The 19,367-nt window shown below is 38.6% G+C and overlaps 1 protein-coding gene across 2 annotated transcripts in view; it reads right to left on the reverse strand.

Moving 5' to 3' along the window:
- Positions 1 to 1,209: 1,209 nt before the first annotated feature.
- Positions 1,210 to 19,367, reverse strand: part of TLN2 (talin 2) — a 202,094-nt gene continuing 183,936 nt past the window's right edge. For both annotated transcript variants that reach the window (XM_026856212.1, XM_026856213.1), the window contains 6 exons: positions 18,758 to 18,882; positions 11,840 to 11,965; positions 8,535 to 8,597; positions 8,257 to 8,439; positions 3,732 to 3,857; positions 1,210 to 2,881 (listed from right to left, as the gene is read on the reverse strand). In XM_026856212.1, the coding sequence (XP_026712013.1) occupies positions 2,753 to 2,881; positions 3,732 to 3,857; positions 8,257 to 8,439; positions 8,535 to 8,597; positions 11,840 to 11,965; positions 18,758 to 18,882 (752 nt within the window). In that variant the 3' untranslated portion in view covers positions 1,210 to 2,752. The remainder of the gene's footprint in view (positions 2,882 to 3,731; positions 3,858 to 8,256; positions 8,440 to 8,534; positions 8,598 to 11,839; positions 11,966 to 18,757; positions 18,883 to 19,367) is intronic.

Here is a 19,367-nt window from a genome sequence, read left to right on the forward strand (position 1 = left end):
GACTTCAGTGGTACTGCAAATTGTAACAGCAAGAAAAAATTGAAAGACTTTAGATGAGCTTATAGTCTCTTAATGCTTCCCAAATGAAGACCCAAAATTCACAGTAAAAAAAGACTTCAGTTGCTCCGCTCAGCTACTCATCTGACTGTGTTTCCTCTCTGGAGCACACAGCTAAGGAGAAAAAAGAACAGTACTTTCTGTCAAATGAGAGGGGGCATTAAATCAGATATAGGGAGGTCTCAAAATAACTGTGCTAAAATGGACTTCCCAAACAAATTTATCCGGAACACAATTTGAGCATGATCTTTCCGTCTACATGCTGATGAAGTTTTCTAGCTATACAATTTCCATACATAGTTGCCTTTGACCACACTTTTGGCTTCTTTCAAACTGGCAAATTCCATCCTGATCAAAATATATTACAACAGTTTATCCTACAATAAAATACTGGCATGGTGCTAAGGACAGCATATCTTTCTTCATGCTTTAATGAGACCAAATACGTTAAACATTGGTTAAAAGGGAAGCAGTAACAAATCTGTATTGCAGATCTTTCTGAAAAATTGATGGGAATGTGAGGCTATCCAGGTAAAAAAAAAATAAAGAGAGCCATAAGCTTCAAAGTTGTTGAATCTACCAGCACCAGCAGAAAATCCCTATCACAAGAGCGGTCTTTATTTAGGTCTTAGGGCAATAAACACCAATTTAGCCTCCTGCCTAAAAATTTACAGGAAGCCTTTTTTTTGGTGTAGGAATTCTTAACATTGAGATTCTGTGACACTGCTCACAGAGCTGCATGAAAAAAACATCAAATCAGCTGTGCTGAAGTGGAAAATTGCAGAACTTGGAATTGCATGTCTCTGATAGTAAGGGTTTGCATATGCACAGAAGCCTACACATCACAGCACTTCTGTTGATGCTAGTGATTCCATTTGGGATTTTCCAATTTTTCTCTCCTGATTGTGGATTCTCCAGCAACTCTACTGAGTCTGAAATGTGTCAGTACCAGAGAAGAGACTCTAACAATAAAAATCTTTGTACACTTTAATATTTATTAATTCTCTAGTAATTTTTTGCTATGTATTTAACACTAGTGTGACAAAATTCCTGGTAATTATATCTCATGCAGGTAACTTAAATGAGGAGTTAGCACTATCTAAACTGGTAAACCTACAACTAGCAGGGTTACTGTTGAGTCTACAAGACAAGTATTTCTGCAACAATGACAACTAGGTGGGTATGTGTGTAACGTAACAGGCTCAGCTGAATGTACCTGGCAGGTATCTAAATGGCAGCACAGCCTTCAGAAGGACTGGAGTGGCAACATCCTTTGACCTAAATAGACTTGACATTATTGTTTAAGAGGGCTTGACTGGAGTTGGAGGCATGTTGGAAACTGTTATGAGAGATGGTGTTTCTGTAGCTAGTCAAATAGTTAAGCTTTTTTTAGTTAAAGTTTCTGTGATTTGTGTTCTTTCTTTGATAGGGTAAAATGTGTTACTCTACCCATACTGCTATTGTTTAGGTCATAACAGAGATACTGAGAGCATACTGTACCTTTCTGCAGCTGAAGACAAAGACAGCTGACAGATTGCTGCTATTCCTTCTCTGCAATTCCTTGGGGAGTACACTTTTGTCAATACCAACTATGAAAAGAAACTCCCTAGAGTCCAGATTTTTAAAAATTATATTACAGGAAAAGTGTACTTGTAAATCACTTCTTTTCTCCTACAATACCCACAGGTTTCAAAACAAAATAATTATAAATGAAATTATTAAAAGAGTAACAAGAGTTGTGATAGTCTTTTGTACTGGGCATTTCCCTTTTAAACTAACATACATTCTAACAGAAATCCCACAGTACGAACCAGATAACTTCAATTAAAAAAAAAAAAGCAAACTATTCAGTCCAATGTTAGAGCATGTGTATGTGTGTATAATACTGTAAAAGTAGTCACACATTAGAGGTATATAATTGAAACAGCATTTTCCTTCATGAACCTGCTATTATTGAGGCAGTGACAAGGTTTCCATTTCTTTGTTTTCTGAGCTCTTTACAGAATGGCGATTGCCACATTTTGTAAACCTAAATACTGTACAAGCAGGAACTTGTTTGTATCAGGTAAGGAGTAATACTACTAGTGCAAACAGGTGCAGAGACAATTCCTCCAGTTTTGGGGTGAACCAGCTATATAACACTGAGAGAGGACAGGCATCTTCTTCAAACCCACACTCATGCGTGTTTCTCTACTCAGACATACATCCTTCTCCATCTTGGTCTTCTTTTTACAAGGGTAGTTGGGGGAGAACCACCAGCTCATGCGATATTTATCATATGAAAGATTTCTTGACTGTTTTCCTATTGATATTATGAATGTTTTATAACAAGTCAAGGAACGATAAATACCTCAAGCATCAGGAAAGTGACAATAATACTGACTTAGTATCTTTAGTAAAAAGTAAAATATTCTCTCCTGAGATATAAGTCAAGGAAGGAACAGGAATGATGAACCTAACACTGTACCATTATTTGATCATCATGCACCTCAGCTGACCAGATGAGAAAGAACAAGTGTTTATTGCCCTCTGCTCATCCAACGCTATGACAGGCAGTTTATTTAGGCAAGTGCTTGGCATACCAGAATGTTGTCAGAGCAGTTCTCACTGTACTGTCCCCCTTTAGCTTATTTCTTTAAAAGAAAAGGAAAAAAAAAAAAAAGAAAAAAAGAAAAAAAGATAAAATCTCAGCAGATTAACCCTCATCTTCTCTTAGCTCTGTGGGTAGAAATTTATATTGTTGTTGGCGGATCTGAGCCAGTTTTTTCCTTGCCTCTTCCAGCTCTCTTTCCTTCTTCAGCATTTCTTCTTGGGCAGCAATAATCTAGAAAACAGAAGCATGAATTATGACAGCAAGGAATACTGTCTGTAAAACAGGTTCCAGGACTATGCCATTGAGAACAGTACTGTATTCCCACTTGTTTCTTAAAGAGTTTTACCATACATCCATGATGGATTTTATAGTGCTGTGCTCCCCTAACATTCATCAGGGTGAGGGGTTAGCACATGTAGAATAAGCACCATGTCTTAACAAAGTCTGAGTGACCGTCAAATTGAACACTCATTACTGCAGGTACCCACAGTACTTTCCTGCAACTCAAAATGCCAAAGGAAAAATGACAGTACTACAAATATGCAGAAATGATAAATACCAGTATCTTTTAAGTAGTGACCACAGTATATGTTGTTTCTCATTTGTAACGGTGAATACAAATGTTGGTACAACCTCAAAGATTTGGAATCTATTTTTAAACGTTGTTATTATTTCCCCCTATTTATTATGGTCGCAGTATCAAAATGTCATCAGTTCGTATCTCTCACTCTCTATTTCTTTTGATTAGATACATACAAACTAGTGTTCCATTAAGATTTGGGAATATTTAAAGCACATAAGAGAAGTTTGAAAAGAACCATTAACTTCATCAGCACAAAAATAAAATATATTGGACAATGGTAACTGTTATTATGGTAAATGCTCAATGAAGAAGTGTAGACATCTTACAGCATTATCACTTTGCTGTTAGGTCAGTGGTTACCTAACAGTGAGGCACCAACTAATTTATCATAGATTTCTACATAGATTTGTCCAGCCTGCAATGCAGCAGATGGACATTGTAACACTATGATACATTCCTGTGATAGTTTTTCTCTACTTCTTGGGTGATTGTACCAACCTGAGCAATGCCACCCACAAACTTTGTTTTGACCACAACATCATCATCCTCTGCTTTCCCAAATGCTGCTTTTTGGGCTGCTCTGACAAGATTGTCTGATGCTCGCTTGACAGCATTTCCTGCAGCCTTTGAAAAAGACAAAAGCAATTTATTAATAACAAAGATGCATAACTAACATGGATTCACCTGAGCATCAAAACTAAAACGTCTTTGCTTGCCTACACAAAAAAGGTGTGTTTTGGTTTGGTTTTCCCAGTGAAGCAAGTTTATCTTTCAAAATCAGTGGTACAATTCCTTTATTTAAGAAGTTAAAAGCTGGCAAAGTCACAAATGAGATTTTTTTTTGCTACAGTTTGAAATAAAACAGTGGATGAAATTGCAACTTATGTTATGCACAATACTGATCAGATATTTTTTTAGGAATAAGTACAGAAAATGAAAGCTAGCGTATAAAGATACATTTTAAGGCAATAAAGTTTTTAAATTAATGGACGTTCATCAGGGCAAATTAGCCACTTACATAGCCATGATTATCTCACATTTAAACTTTTATTTCCTTAAAATTCTCAGATTTCTAAAGATAAACAAACACTTGTAATACCTATTTTGTTGTCTAAACTGAGTAGTGTGAGCAATTGTGCATCAAAAAGTAAAAGGTAACTAAGCTACCTGCATTCTAACACTGACAGAGCAATCTTTGCTATACTATAATACACAGTGGCAGCAGAGAGTCCACACTGCATGCTCAGTGATGACCATGTCTACAGGCACTGGTTTAATGGATACAGAGGAGTATACCAGGGGAGGGGCTTTGGAATCTCCCACTGTGATCCCCATGGAGAAGAAGAGAAGAGTCCTTGTGGCAAACAAAATGAAAACATCTCTTCTATGAATGCTAGAAGATGGAGCTGGCACCTTCTTTTTTAAGCACTGAGGTCTTGAAGACCACTGGCTAGGAAATACCCTGTGCAGACAGGTGATGGTAGTACAGAGGTCAGCATTGTAAGATCTGGCACTGAGTTTGCTGCAGTGTACTAAGTGTTGGTGAAAGTGGTGGAAAGCTGGCTCTGGGAGAAGAATGGTCCATGGTTTAATGGGTACTGCACATGGAGGTGTAAGTGAGATCTTTCATGTACTACTGGTGGGCCTTTAAATTTGTGAGTCCCAGGTAAGTCTTATGTCTGATATTTTTTATTTCAAATTGGTTGATACACCAAAATTTGACCTATGCCTCCTTCTTGGCTCTTACTGGAATCCTCCCCCTTTCCACCTCTTTATCTATTCATCAATGTCATGATAGAGGCAGGAAAAGAAACTTTTGGTCTGATGTGGACTTAGTGCTAAGAGAGGTCATGGTTACTCATTCTGAGGGACTGACTGGGGGACATAGCTATATGTTTTCTATCCATACAAATAGTGAAAGGTGGGCCCTCAGATGTATTTCATGTGCTTTAGCAAAGAAATATCTTTAGAGAGTGGGACGAAACACCATTCAAAGATATTTCCACCTCCTGAACAAGAGGAACACCTATATCACCTGTTACCATAGGTAAGTCTTTAGTCCACAGTGGAGTGCTATGGAGAGATATCTTATGTAATTGTGAAGAATTCACCTGAGATACCAGAAGCAATGTGTAATGAAGACTCCTGCAATAACATACACTGTTACTATGTTATAATTAAACATTAATGATACAAATAAACATTACTTTGTACCAGATACTCTCAAGAGCAACTGAATACTTCACTAAGAGAAGGATGTGAATGGTTGCTAGAACCCCTGCATTGCATAGGGGGCTATCCTGTGAATAACATTTGAGACCTGTGTGCTACAGGAGCGGATCTGCATGTCATTCAGCTATTGGTACTGTGTGGGTTTAAACCAGCAGAAGCAGGTTGGGACAGATGTAGGTACAGCTGTCCTAGCTTAATCTACTGCCCAAGAAGTGTTAATTAGACTCTAAAAGTTTACATGTGGTCAAGGAGGACTGGCTAAATTAAGAGGAGAAAACCACTAAGGATTACTAAACATACGGAATCTGCATCTGGCTTGGGAAGTTCCCAAGCTGAAAATGCTCAGAAGCCAAGAACATAGTAGGGAATAGTATCACACATGCTTACCCTGTTCTTACTTGCTTCTCTATGCATTTCCTAGTGGCCACTGCTGGAAACAGGATACACGTGGGGCTTAATGAACTTTTCATCTGATCCAGTAAGGCTGTTCTTTTATTAAACCCTAAACCCTAGTATCTAACAGCAAATCAGTGAACACCACCAGTAGACAACATTAATACCTTTACAATGTGCAGAAAAAGCGTATTTGCAGTGTTGTAACAGTCAGTGAGAGAGAACAGCAGAGCTCTCTGTCCCATGGTTCCCGATGTCCCCAGAGGTCATGTCATGTGTGCTGAGAACACATTCCCACACAGGCTGCTGGCCAAGACAGCCCGCTCGCACGTGCTGGAGACACAGTGGCACTAGGAGGGGAAGCCACATGGACCAGCTCTGAGCCTGCCTTCCACCTCCCCCCAGTCCTATTCCATATTTCCAGCTTCATCTCCCTTTCAACCTAACTCTCATCCCACCTGAAATGACCCAAGGACAAATAATTCGAAATTTGCTCTGCTCAGTCTGGAGTTCATCCAAAGAGAACAGAAACATTTCCATTTGTTTCATTAAGTTCTGGAACAGACTGTAGCAGTGCATTCCAAGTCTGCATTCATGGGAAATGCAGTTCAGATGTCTTCTCCCAGAGTGTGCATTTGTTTGTGGGGTAGGAAAGAGAAAGCCAATACACTAAAACTCCTGAACCTAACCTATCAACTGAAGCTGTGTGAAAACATTTGTACTGGGGGTAAAGCCAGCTGAAAAGCCTCAGTAGTTCTGGCAAATCCACCAGTAAAAATATTTAGTAGACACCAACTCACTGGTTTTGCTATGATAAAGGACATTATTTCCAAGTGCAAACCGCTTTTCCCTTCATTTTTCATTTTGGGACTAACATGAAGCTTGATAAAGTGGCAAAGTTCAACTTCAATCCATGCTTGGGCTCGTTTCCTTCACATTCCCTTCCAACTATTCACATTTGATATCTATCTAATAATAGTTGCCTACAGTGACTGAGTGCCCTGAATTTCCTGGCAGAGCTCAGCAAACAGTCTCTAGTACTTTATTTTGTTCCTGTTTCTACTGTTTGGTCTGCATTTGAAATTCCTGCAGACCCATCTTGGCATTTGATGTTAAATTGCAGGTTGCGTTGCAGTCAGAACTGTCTTACAGTTACTGATACTTCCCCCACAGACCCTTAACAAAGTCAATCCATACAAATCCACTGTAAAGCACTAAACCCATCTCATCCCTAGGTATAACACTGACATGCTGCTGTTTTTTATAGAAAAAAACACATTGTTCATATACTTACACATTTTTTCTTCCCGAATATTGTACCCATTTTTTATGCTTTGAAAAATCTGATTACATCAATTCCCTTGCTCAGACAGATACTTACTTGTATGTATTTCTGTTGAACTTGATTCTACCTATCCATACATGTACTGTTATGTCCATTAGTAGCATCCGTGTAAATAAGAGGAAAAGGGGAAATTTCACTATTGCCCAAGATACTCCACATTGATGGCATGAAAAAAAAGGAGCTGAAATAGTTCCTACATTCCAGGCTAAGCCTGCAGGACAGGCTGTATGAGAAGGCTGTAGCCATTTTTAAAATGAACACCCTTCAACAAAATTCTGGAGACATTAGATTTTGCCCATCATAACAGAGTGTTAATTCAGTAATAGTTCAGAGAAGCTCAACATGAAGTGGGTGTGTAATGTAAAAGGGAACCAGTTTCCTATAGAAAAGTTAAATCAGACGATGTTGTATCAGCTTCTGTTCTTGTTTTTGTCTGACAATGATTCTCCATTTTAGAAATGTTCTACCTACAGTTACTGTCTCTTGACCCCAGAAACAAAGGAAAATTGGCCATAACCCAGGCTGGCACTTAGATGAGTACTTTGCAGAACATATGCAATAATCTTGCAGAGGTCAGGAGGATACTCACGTGCAACCAAATTAAGTGTGCTTACCTGTTTGCAAGCTCAGTGGGAGTCTAACTGAATGCAGAATAATTGCAGAGAAACCAAGTATACTCAGTCACTATAAAAATGATGTAGTAAACATTCTCAGCTCATGTATTCCTGTGGCTTATTATAAATATAAATCTATCAATATTGCACCTAAGCCAGGGCTTGGCACAGGCCAGTCAGCATTTACATCTCTCAACATCTTTTAAAAAAGAATAAAACAAGCAGTGAAGTGAGCTTTATCTACTGCTGAATAATGACAAACGCAGTCACATCATCCTTGATGAATGAAAGTGCCCCAGAATCCCACAAGGAAGAAAAACTGATCAGGATTCTGAAAATTCAAGAAACTACTCTTAAAATTTGGGGTTTGTTGATGCATTGCTAAAGCAGGGTTTACATAGCACTAGTATGGGTTTTCAGTAATTAAGAACACAAATACCTGTAGCCTCCTCATGGCTTCAGAGTCATGATCAGCCTTCACTTTGCAAGCCACAAGCAACTGTGCTGTAGAAGCTGCCACTTGTTTGGCAGATGAGATGAGCTTCTCCTCACTAGCATGGCCCTGTACTGAGGCATTAGCTGCTTCACAGAGATTGCTGGTTGCAGCTGCCACCATTCGGGCCTGGGAGACAGTAAAAAAAAGTCACTGTATATTCTCACATGATATTATTTCTTCAGAGAAGGTGCTAGTTTTCCTTAAGAGAAGTAGTTACTCACAGCAGAAATAAGTCCCTGAGACCACTGTCCATCATCAGCTGCATTTGCAGGGATTGCTCCAACCTGTAAAAACAGTTCAGAGATGGCTTACAATGAAACAGAAAAAACAGCTGTTTCGTAATCCATGTAAAAAGGAGGCAATTGCACCTGTGACTGTGCTCAGCACATACAGGAGCAGAAAATTCAACGGAAAGTTAGTTGTGTGTTGTGCTTCCAGCACGCATCTGCCTGCTCATATAGTGTTCAACTTCCTGTGCTGCTTGAATTGCCCTGTCCATGAAACATGTGTAGAAGTCCCAGAGTAATGACTGTTGCAGCCAAGACTTTGGCCTAAGCACTAGTTGAAGCAGTAGTTCCTATCTCCTGGCTTTTAAAACAACTTATTTCTGTCTCCACAGTACATTTGGATTTAAATCATTCCTGAATCTCTTCTGATTCTGGCACTATGGGAAGGTACAAACCAGAAAGCTCCACAGAGAAGACCTCTAACTGTCTTCGTGACTAATAATGGCATTTGAGGAAAGCAGGTCCATCAGCTGAAGCGTTCATGGCATCAGCAGTACAGCAACAACCAGGAGACAGTTTTCTTCGCAGGTCAGATGAAAGTAATGAAACAGAATTCTACAGTTGATTGCCAGCCCAGAAGCTGGAAGATGTGAAGTGTAAACATGGTCCAGAAAAAGTGTAAACATGGTCCAGAAACTTACTGTATTTTAAACAGGGGAACAGGGATTCATGCATAATGAAGATCCCAGAGATTGGAATTGAATCTTTATGTGTAGCATCAACATAAACAGAAGATGTGTTCTCTCATAGCTGTGATGACACTTCTGTATAACTGAGAAATCAGTTATCAAAAAGAATACTCTAGGTCCCTGAATTCTTTAGGTTTCAAGGTTTTTTTCCCTCATCATCCCCAGAAAATGTATTTTAGGTAGACCACAGATGTAGGACTGTAGTTAGTGGTATCTGAATTCTGTGTGTGCATGCATGTGTGAGTGAATGGGGGGGTGATGTGAAAGAAGATAGATCAGATCCAACTTCCTGGACTTCATCTATACTGCAGAAATGGAAATGGATGACTACCATCAAATTAATGATTTTGTAACAATTCAACAGGGGAAAGTAGTTTCGCTTAAAATTTCTTTAACAAACTCTTCAGCTACAATATAGCACCAATTTGGTCTGTAAGATACATTCACAGTCTTTACCAAGTAATGTTGGAAATTCATTTGGGACAAGAACATCCTTGGTTTGCATTCATCCATGCAATTGGGTAAGAATTTCCCACCTGTGTCCATATGAAAGAAAATGGTCAGTGAGGAATCTAAGCCAATGGTAAGTACCATTTACTGTTCAGTACTGAAGCGATGGATGTGGAGCAGATCAAACTTGTCCTTCCTGCCTACATGCCAGCCATGCTCTTATGGGAGGAATCCCTATCACATGCCTCAGAAGTTTTCCTACAAAAGCAAAACATTTCTCCCAATATCAAGAACAAAATCTTCCCACCAAGCAGGTTGGAGCCATTCACTATGGTTGGTCATTTTAGAAGGCAGCTCCTTGTACTTCTGGCTGACCTAGAGATACAGGCTATCACAGCAGTCAAAAGATACCCCATAGCGACAATTACCTAAGCATTAGTAATTAGTAAAGAAAGACAGAAAACAGGTTACGGCTTCATTATTTTAGAAGTATCTTAATGGCTTTATTTATTTGTGAAAAGTACAATGCGAGGATGTGCCACAAACAACTCTGAAGTTTGGTGTTTCATGAAATTTTGATTTGGTTGGGATTAATTTTTTCCCTTAAAGACCACAGTATTATTTGCGGATCCTCCAAGCAGGCAAGAAACTATCAGTAAAACCCATTTGCTGCAAAAATTCCTATCTTTCTGCAAGTTACTATAGAAGGGTGATGGAGAAATTCAGCAAAGCAGGCTGAACAGATCTGCTAATATGGCACTGTATTCGACACGTGTGTTTCTGTTACAACAGCAAGCTACAGCTTCCTTCAAACAGACAGATTAAAGTGGGTTTAGCAAGTATCTGAACTTGGCTGGAATAGGATGAATGTGCTGTCAGCCTATATCTGAATGACACAAATAGAAATGTATCTGTGGGAACAAAGCAGCCAAAACTACCTGAGGGAGATTCAGGGCTGGTACCAGGATAGAAATACATTCTGTATTATTCTGTATAACTTTACAGTAGTGGTGCTGAGGAAAGTAAAGCAAGCTGTATGTCACAATGAGACTAAATAAGAACAGGTCTTATCCTATAAAAGCAGACTGCACATAATCTAAGTGAAGCAGGTAAGTCAAAATTTTCTCTTTTCTTTTGGACTGTCTCCACAGCCAGATTTTAATGGGTATTAACAATGTATTATTTTATGGATTACTGGTAAATTCCACAACTAAAGCTTATGGTGGGTCTTTTCAAACAGTTACATCACTATTGTTCTGAAACAAGTGCTTTGTGCTCTTGCTGAAACTCAAAGCACAAGCTCCCCAGGAATCCTAGCTGAAGTAGACTGCATAGCACTTCTGTTACAGGATCCATGACACAGCCTGCTCAGAATAAAGAGTTAGATGAAATTGGAAACCATAACTATACAACAACAATGATCCTATAACAAATCGTTCTCACAGGCAACATATTGGATGTTCAGATTTTAAGTTTCAAAGTATATTAACTGGGGAAAAAAAAAGTAATGGATATGAAACTGAATTATAAAAACCTCAATCCTGACCAGACTAACAGGACACCACATGTCAGAAGCACTCTGTCTACTGGTCCCAACAGTAATTACAAGCACTTCCACCTGAAAGTACTGAATTTGCATGCAGGCCTGTGCCCCCATTGAAGACAACAAAACATTGAGGGCACAGACAACAAAACATTGAGGGCACAATTAGGGAGGCTGTTTGCTATTCTTGGTCTGGTGTGGTGGTGCACACTGTGACATTTGTTTCTGGATGTCCAAGCTGTCTTGTGGGACTGTACATTATTAGCTTGAATAACAGATCTTCATGAAATGAAAAAAAACACAAACACAAAAACTCCCTACAGCTGAAACATCTGAAGAGCCAAACACTTGATTACACTTGTGAGGTTTAAAAAAACCTAATTGTGTTTTGTTAAACAGAACCAGGCCTGGGCCATGTGTTGTGATGAGCAATGAAAAGACTTAAATTTTCATTAGTTGTTTCCAAGCTCCTTTCCAACTTTTTAACAGTTAAGAGAGTAGATTCAATTTTAATGCTTTCCCCACCCCTACTGTTGCTACTTGTCCTGTTTACCCACCTTTCCCTGTGCCACCAGTTCTCTCTGGGCTGCTGAAGCTGACTTCACGAGGGCACTGGTAGCAGCTGCAATGGATTTAGCTGCTTCCAGAATCTGTTCTTCAAAATCCAGAGTCTCATCTGCTTGCTATAACCAAGAAAGAACAATGTCACACATTATTCACCTGAAAACAGTTATACTTTCAAGAATGAGGACATAAAACAAAGTGAGACAAGAAGATTTTGGAACACATCAGTAAATTCAGTATGACCTACAGCATAATTTTCTGCAAAGGTGTTTCATGTGGACTAAAGCTGGGAGTCAACATAAATGAATTTAAATATTAAATGGCGCCCTTGTGGCTGCTCACATGTGAAACTGAGTATCATACAAGATAGTTAAAGAATCACCTTTGACTTTCTGATACATTACCTCCACTAGGGCTACTCAAAACTAGATTCAGAAGAGTGCAGGCCTGAAAAGAAACTGTTGGGTTTCCATATCAAGATTATCTTTGTAGTGCTGTAATACTGGCTTTCAGGACTGCTAAACTAGGCAGAGCATTTTCTAAATACTTAAAGCATTAAAAAAGAACAGTGATAAATGTATATTATCTCATTCACCTGTACTAAGAAATGTAACGTAGATACCAAGGAAGTGAACAGCTTTTGTTAAGAGCTGTCATTTCACAGAGAGCAGCATTTTGAAGCAGTCCAGTTTAGTCATCTTGGAGCTATGAAGTTCCAAAGGTCTGTCTGTCTGGAACACTTCAGTCATCCAAACGTGTCTTTCAACAAGCATGTGCAAATGGAGAGTTTCTAATAAGGTTTCTTGCTATTTAAAATGCAAATCTATTGTTCCATAAAACAACTTCCCTGGCTTTCTAATAATTTAAACAAATAGTGAAAACATTCATCCATTTAAGCACACTTGCTAGCTTCTGAACAGTTAACAAAATAGATAAACAGTTACTGTCATTTTAAACAGAACCAGGCCTGGGCCATGTATTCTGATTGTTTTTTATACAAAATAAATTAACAGAATGTATTTTGTTTGTGATCAAATCACAAGCCTACCAGAATCCAATGCAGTATGACCAGTAGGGCTAGTGGATACAATACCAGAACAGACCACCTTGCAAGAGGTGAGGCTTTTGAAATACAGGTTTCTTCCAACTTATGCAACCACAGCATTTTTGTGTCAAATAACTAACTTTAGGAACACCAGCTAAGTGGGCTTCGAGTTAGAAAACCAGGCACTTCATTTACAAGTCTAAGCACATCCATCTAAATTTAAGTCAGATTTAGTTCTCCTGTTACTGCCATCTGATGACATATTAGTCAATTATAAAATAATGGTGAATAATTACAAATTATTACAAAATGGCACATCAAGCAGTGCTCAGTCCTACAGTACATAACTGCCACACAACTAAAACAAAGTCCAGGAGATGAAACCATAGCATCCATAGACACCAGGAAAACTGAATGATCTGAAAATAAAAACTGATGTGTAGAGATTAAGTTGTTTGGCACTTTAAAGTTTTTCTTGTCCTTTAGGAAAAGTATTTATCTTGCCTTGCTTTTGGGCTAATCCCATCAACTGAAGCATACGTCTTTGTAATAAAAGTATAAGAGATTGCTTTGTAAAGTGAGCAAGTCATGTTCCAACGTGAATTTTTAGTGATGTAACATCATAACCATTATTATATCTAAGTGGTGATCACACTGGTCCTGAATTTATGTAACAGGCCTCCAGTCTTCTTTATAAAACTCTTACTTCAATCACGACATCACAAAACCAAGGTGACTAAATGGAATTCAGTATAGTCACTATCAGATTTCATCATTAAAATAGATGTATTGTTAACTTTGATTTAAGTTGACTAATGACTTAAAGTGAAATATCAACCAAAGTACCACGGGATGATAGCCAATTTAACAGACTGTTCCTGCGCTTTTACATTTGTCCAAGGCTCCCTGTTATAGTTTTAGAATTTTCATTTCTGACACAACAAAACATATTATGTGTATTATTCTTTACATGTCAGCATTGCCAGGAACTCAAACTTCAGCAAGGGAGCATTTCAGTATCTGCTTTTTTATGATAAAGGTGGTGTTGTTCTTTAGTAAAGTCTAAGAACATGCTCATGGCCAGACTCTGATCTATCAGGCAGTTGTATATATGCCCAAATGGTATTCCATTTGCAAAAAAACAGCCACCAAAAAGAGGCTGAAGAAAAGTAGTCGTTTGAATTCATTTCAACATAGTGAGTGGACTAAGTATTGCATGTAAGTGCTAAGAAAAAATTATTTCTTTCAGAGGGAATGCAGAGAGATCAAATCTTGCATTACTGACAGTGCTATTATACAATGGCTGGATTAACTTTGACTGTGGAGCAGCAGGTAAAGCTCAGCAGGAAAACAGATAGCTAAACCTTAGTATCTCATCATATAACAGATTCCTTCTTGGCATCCCCCCACCCCACCCCCGCTCTGTACCAAATGAATTTCTTTCCAATTACACTGAAATTTTGTGGGTGGGGAGAAGAAACCACACCTTGAGTTTCTCAAACTTTCAAATCCTACATTTCCTGTCATCTCATAACTTCTTTTATTTCTGGAAAAAAAGAAGAACGTTTTCCACGGACAGATGATCCCTTCTGTGGAGAAATTATTTTTGAAGCTGCCTTACACAGGACTCAAACTGTGGAACTTCTGTTGAGTTTTCATCTTTTCTAATAAATCCTTGTTTTCTAGTCCTTCCCTGCAGTTTCCCTTCAGCATTCTCAGGTATGACATCTAAGGGCTGGATACTCATATTTGAAATGGGGAAGTAGGCACAATGCTCAGTCAGCACTGTGGGTAGGTTTAACTGCCTGTAGTCTCCGAAGAGCATTCCTCAGCAATAAGGACATGTAGCAGTCCAAGACTGAACACAGTGAAATGCCCTACAAGAGAAGTAATTCTTCTACCCATTCCCTTTATTAAAAGAGTGTGTCCTGAACTGTCTTAAATTCACACTCAACACAACATGTGTCAGCTCACAGCCTTCATAAACAACTTTAGGAGCAGTGATGTGACACATGGCAGAAAATTCTACCTTGTAAGATTTTAGTCACTTGAGAGGGCTACTTGGATTTCTTTAGAAAACCAGACCTATGAGACAAGTGATTAGCTTCTCCTTCCTCAAGTAGCCCCCATGAACATCAGCATCTCTTTTTCCACACGCTGAAACTAATAAACTGTTATTGATTACATAAAAGTATAAATGGATTGGAAAATGAAGTCACCAGAACAGACAAACCAAAACTGTTAGTCTGTAGCATGAAATATACTGAAAATGTTGACTGTACCATTAAAAAAAAAAAATTTGAGATGATTCTGTACTGTATTTTAACCAGCTTTATATAGAATCTTCATTATTAGGGGTAGCATAAATAAAGTTAGGGTTAATAGGAGAACAAATAAGCTCCCAATCTCATTGGTAAACAGTAGAAAAAAATTACAGAAGACAAACCATTTTATTTTGAGGCAGCTCTCATCTTCTGTTTCATAAAGAGAAAATCATTTTAGGTAAGTTACTGCACTGAGCCACGGAAAACATAACTGTTTCAGTCAAAGTCAGTTCTTGGCACAGGTGCTGCTCACTGTCATAAAAGGCCCTACACAACTTAAAAGTCCCTCCAAGATCAACTTTACTGATAAAGGAGCCCTTGATGTACATATTTTACATCAGATTAGATTAGGAGTCTGCAGGAAGTCTTCTAAACCTGCTTGTAAGTGAATGTACTCCTTCATATTGCCTTCTACTACGTTAAAACCCCCGGAGACAGGGCAGGACACTGTAGGAATATGTTTGATATATAGTTGGATTAAATAACAACCTAATATATCAAACATATCACACAGAGTCCTGCAGAAAAAGGCATCCAGGTTTGATTCATCTTGGGAAAAAAAAAGGACAAACTGCTGAAATCTAACAGCAGGGAACTCTTATTAACTACTAAAGACACTTGTTTGAAGGCATAATCCTGCACTGAAGCATGGAGAGCATACCAACAGAGTAGAGCAGGTACAGCAATGCTCTTTGCTGTTGCACCTCATCTACTGCACCTTTTTCCTTAGAAGTGTTCTTTTCCCAGTATTAGTGAAGCATGCAGTTTTTATTAGACAAAATGTTTTTCTTCTTCAAAAAATTACTAATTTTGGGGGATTGTTACTTTACAGACAGTGGCATATTTGCATAACAGGAAGAATATGTGGCTGTATTGCAAGACACTTGACCCTCCAAAAATGGAGAACAGAAAAAAAGAGTCCATAATCAGAAAAAACTTAGTTGTAGTTAAAGGAAATAGAAAAAACTTGCTTAATAAACAATTAAGATCTCATTGCTTCACAGATCATTCCCCACCTTGAACACTACAACGAGAACACTGAACAGGTTTTGTGTTACAGGGAGGAGTAACAAGACCTACTTAGGAGTCCTCAAAGTTGGAAGAAGCTTGCAAGATATAAACTCAGAAGACAGACAGATATTAACAGGGTATCAATGGGGCAGTGGACTAGCGGACTAAGCATTTTAGGAGCACATTCACCAGTAGCCAAATGACCAGGATTTAAAGCAATTGCAATATGCATCATACCATAAAACATGGGCAGCAGTTAGCAGATCAGTGTCCTACTAGCAATTGTTCTCTGGGATGATTCCCAGTAGTGGAAAATGAAGACCTCTCACTATTGGTATCAGTTTAAAACATCAAAGGGGCGTGATAGGTGCAAAAATATGAAAAAAAGGAAAAGAACAACTAAAAAAATCCAGAAGTATTAAAAAATTAAGATAGTGGAACAAATGAGAAAATACCCTACCTTCAACTACTGACTTTTTTATTTAGAAATAACAAACTGGAACACACAAAGATGAAAATTTCAAGCCTAAATCAAATGACTCCCACTTCCTGCCCCAATAACAGAAGCTTACCCAAAAATAGAGTCAGCCACCAATTAATAATGGCGAAGATGATGGATTTCCTGCAGGCAGATTATTCTAAAATTACCAACTAAGGACTTCTCTGCAAGTTCACTTGATGCTGATTACTGTTAACCAAAGCAGGATATATTGGTCTAGCTTGACCAGTGGTCTGTTCCGTTGTAGAAGATAGCTACTATTCCTGCGTTTCATAGACTAAGCATAAGAAAAATCAATTGCATTAATCCCCTTACCTAGTCTGGGCATTCACACTACAACACTATGTACGTTGTCAAAGATGAGCATCAGAAAAAGAGAGCGAGCCTGTTCAAAGCAGGAAAACCTATTCTGGGAGGATAAAAGCTACAAGTCTTCAGCAGAAAAAGTGGTATTTGAGCCACTCTGTGATCTTCCTAGTACCTTTGATGTGTATTACAATCCATATTGTGAAAGGGATTAAACTTCTAAAAAAGGGTGTAAAAGCTGTTTAAATCCCAAATTAAATAAATAGTTGGGTGAGTTTCAGTTTCAGAAAATGACAAATAAACAGACCAATAAATCACAGACAGACTGGATACTCAAATTAACATGTTAAATGAGGAGCAGGTGTGAGATCTGTATTCACTGGGAAATTACAATGACCCTGGAGTGCCTTAGATGTTTGAAGGAAACTGCTCCATGGTTACTAGGCAACACACATATGCTATTGTGCAGTGATTGTATAGAAAAGGTGATGGAGGACTCTTCCTCTCCTCAGACTCAGCCTGTGTCCTCTGCTCTGTAGAATCTCATTATAAAGGACCATTTTTCTTTATAAACAAAATGGATGTACTTGTTAAAAAATGCAGGACAAAGAGCATTTCTTTTTCAAGTGCTAATTTATTCCCATCACTAAGCAGGGGGGTGGGGGTAGTCCTCAAAGAGTGAAGCTACCAAGAACTATTTCATGTGATGTTCCTGAATGACAAAATACCACCCTGCACCAAAAACAATCATCCAACACTGAATGTTCTTGAGGCCCTGCTTTTTAGAAAGACTTCTCATTAGCTTTACTTAGAAAACAGCTTTGCACCTACAAAGCAGCATAAACAGGGAAATAGATACACAGTCCTTTCCTGATGTCAATTACACAGCAAAAGAATGATTTTCATTTTAGAGAGATGCAATTCTAGGCAACATGGTAATTTCTTCCAAAACCTGCCTGTTATTCCATACTACGCAAAAGGCAGCAATTCTCTGTGATCCAGTCTCGTGAGCTATGCATACAGTCATAAGTAACAGCAGTTTCATACCTTCCCTCTGTACCACACATGAAAATAGTTGGCTTTATTTTATAGAATATATTCAGAGACACATTTGAAATGACCTGGCAGCATGCAGCACCACTTGCTTTCATAATGAACTGCAATTTATTTTCCTTCAGGAAAATTAAATAGAAATGGTCATACCACATATCTGGTTTGATAGTGAGGCAGCTACTCTTTTAGCATGGCAGAAAATGTTATGTTTTTATTTTAGAAAATCCTGAAGGTCTTTTGCATTCTGCTGAGTCCCTTCTGTGTTGCTGCTGCTTTCTCCTGCTATACTAAACACATTCAGATGAGAACAAAGGGTCTTCAGAGGAAAGCAAGTGAGAATGACTTTTCACATCAGTAAAATGTGTTTGGAAACAGAAAAGGAAATAATCAAGAGTAATGATACTGTAACTCTTAAAAGCATTTCTAACATTTGGCTTTACTTCCTTTGCTTGTTCATGGCTGGTGCTTGACTTACTCCCTGAAAAGCATCTTTTTACCCTCTTCCTTCAGGGGTAAGTCCCATCCAGTGCAGTGTTTAGTGGCACTGAGATTGATGCAAGGTTTGATTGTTTATACCGTTATTGTGGACAGTAACAAAGTACACACCAATATATGGGCTATATGCATCTTCTGCTTTATTAACTTCAAAGAAACAATGGGGATGGACACTCACCTTTGGCTTGGCTCTTGGTTTCAGCTGCTCTAACTTCTTTGCTGCAGCCTCAATTGATGCTGCAGCCCCTAGTAGCTCTGTCTCCGCAATGACTGTTGGGTCTTCTGGATCCACCCACTCTGTCCCTGAAATTAATGGAGACGAAGACAATAACTTCGGTGCCACTGTGAGCTGCCATTCAAACAGGGTGATTTACAATCACACTTCAAGTGTCAAATACAGAATGGACATTGTAGAAAGCTGATTTTAGTACCATAATGGCATAAACCCACTGTAATTTATGCCACTGAGAGCAAAATGGAAGTCAGGGGGAAAAAAAGTCTTTATCAGGATTATTCTGTTATGAAAATAACTTGAGAATTGTGTAAGCAAAGCAGCTTCAAAAAGCAATACTGTCCATACTGGGAGCAAAACTACTGTCACTCAACTTCCATTTATCAGAGCTCTCACTAAGATGGTTTCTAACTTGACCAAGTTGTAAGGTACACTGAGGCTGGCAGAATGGTAAAGAGGGCATGCTATAGACAACAGATAATCATCCACAGCACGGAGAATCTTTGTTGGCAGTGGTTAGAGACAAAGCTAGTACTGACTGAAGCAAGCATGCTTT

This window comes from Athene cunicularia (assembly GCF_003259725.1).
Source record: "Athene cunicularia isolate RWA chromosome 10 unlocalized genomic scaffold, athCun1 chr10_part1, whole genome shotgun sequence".
Lineage (NCBI taxonomy): Eukaryota > Metazoa > Chordata > Aves > Strigiformes > Strigidae > Athene > Athene cunicularia.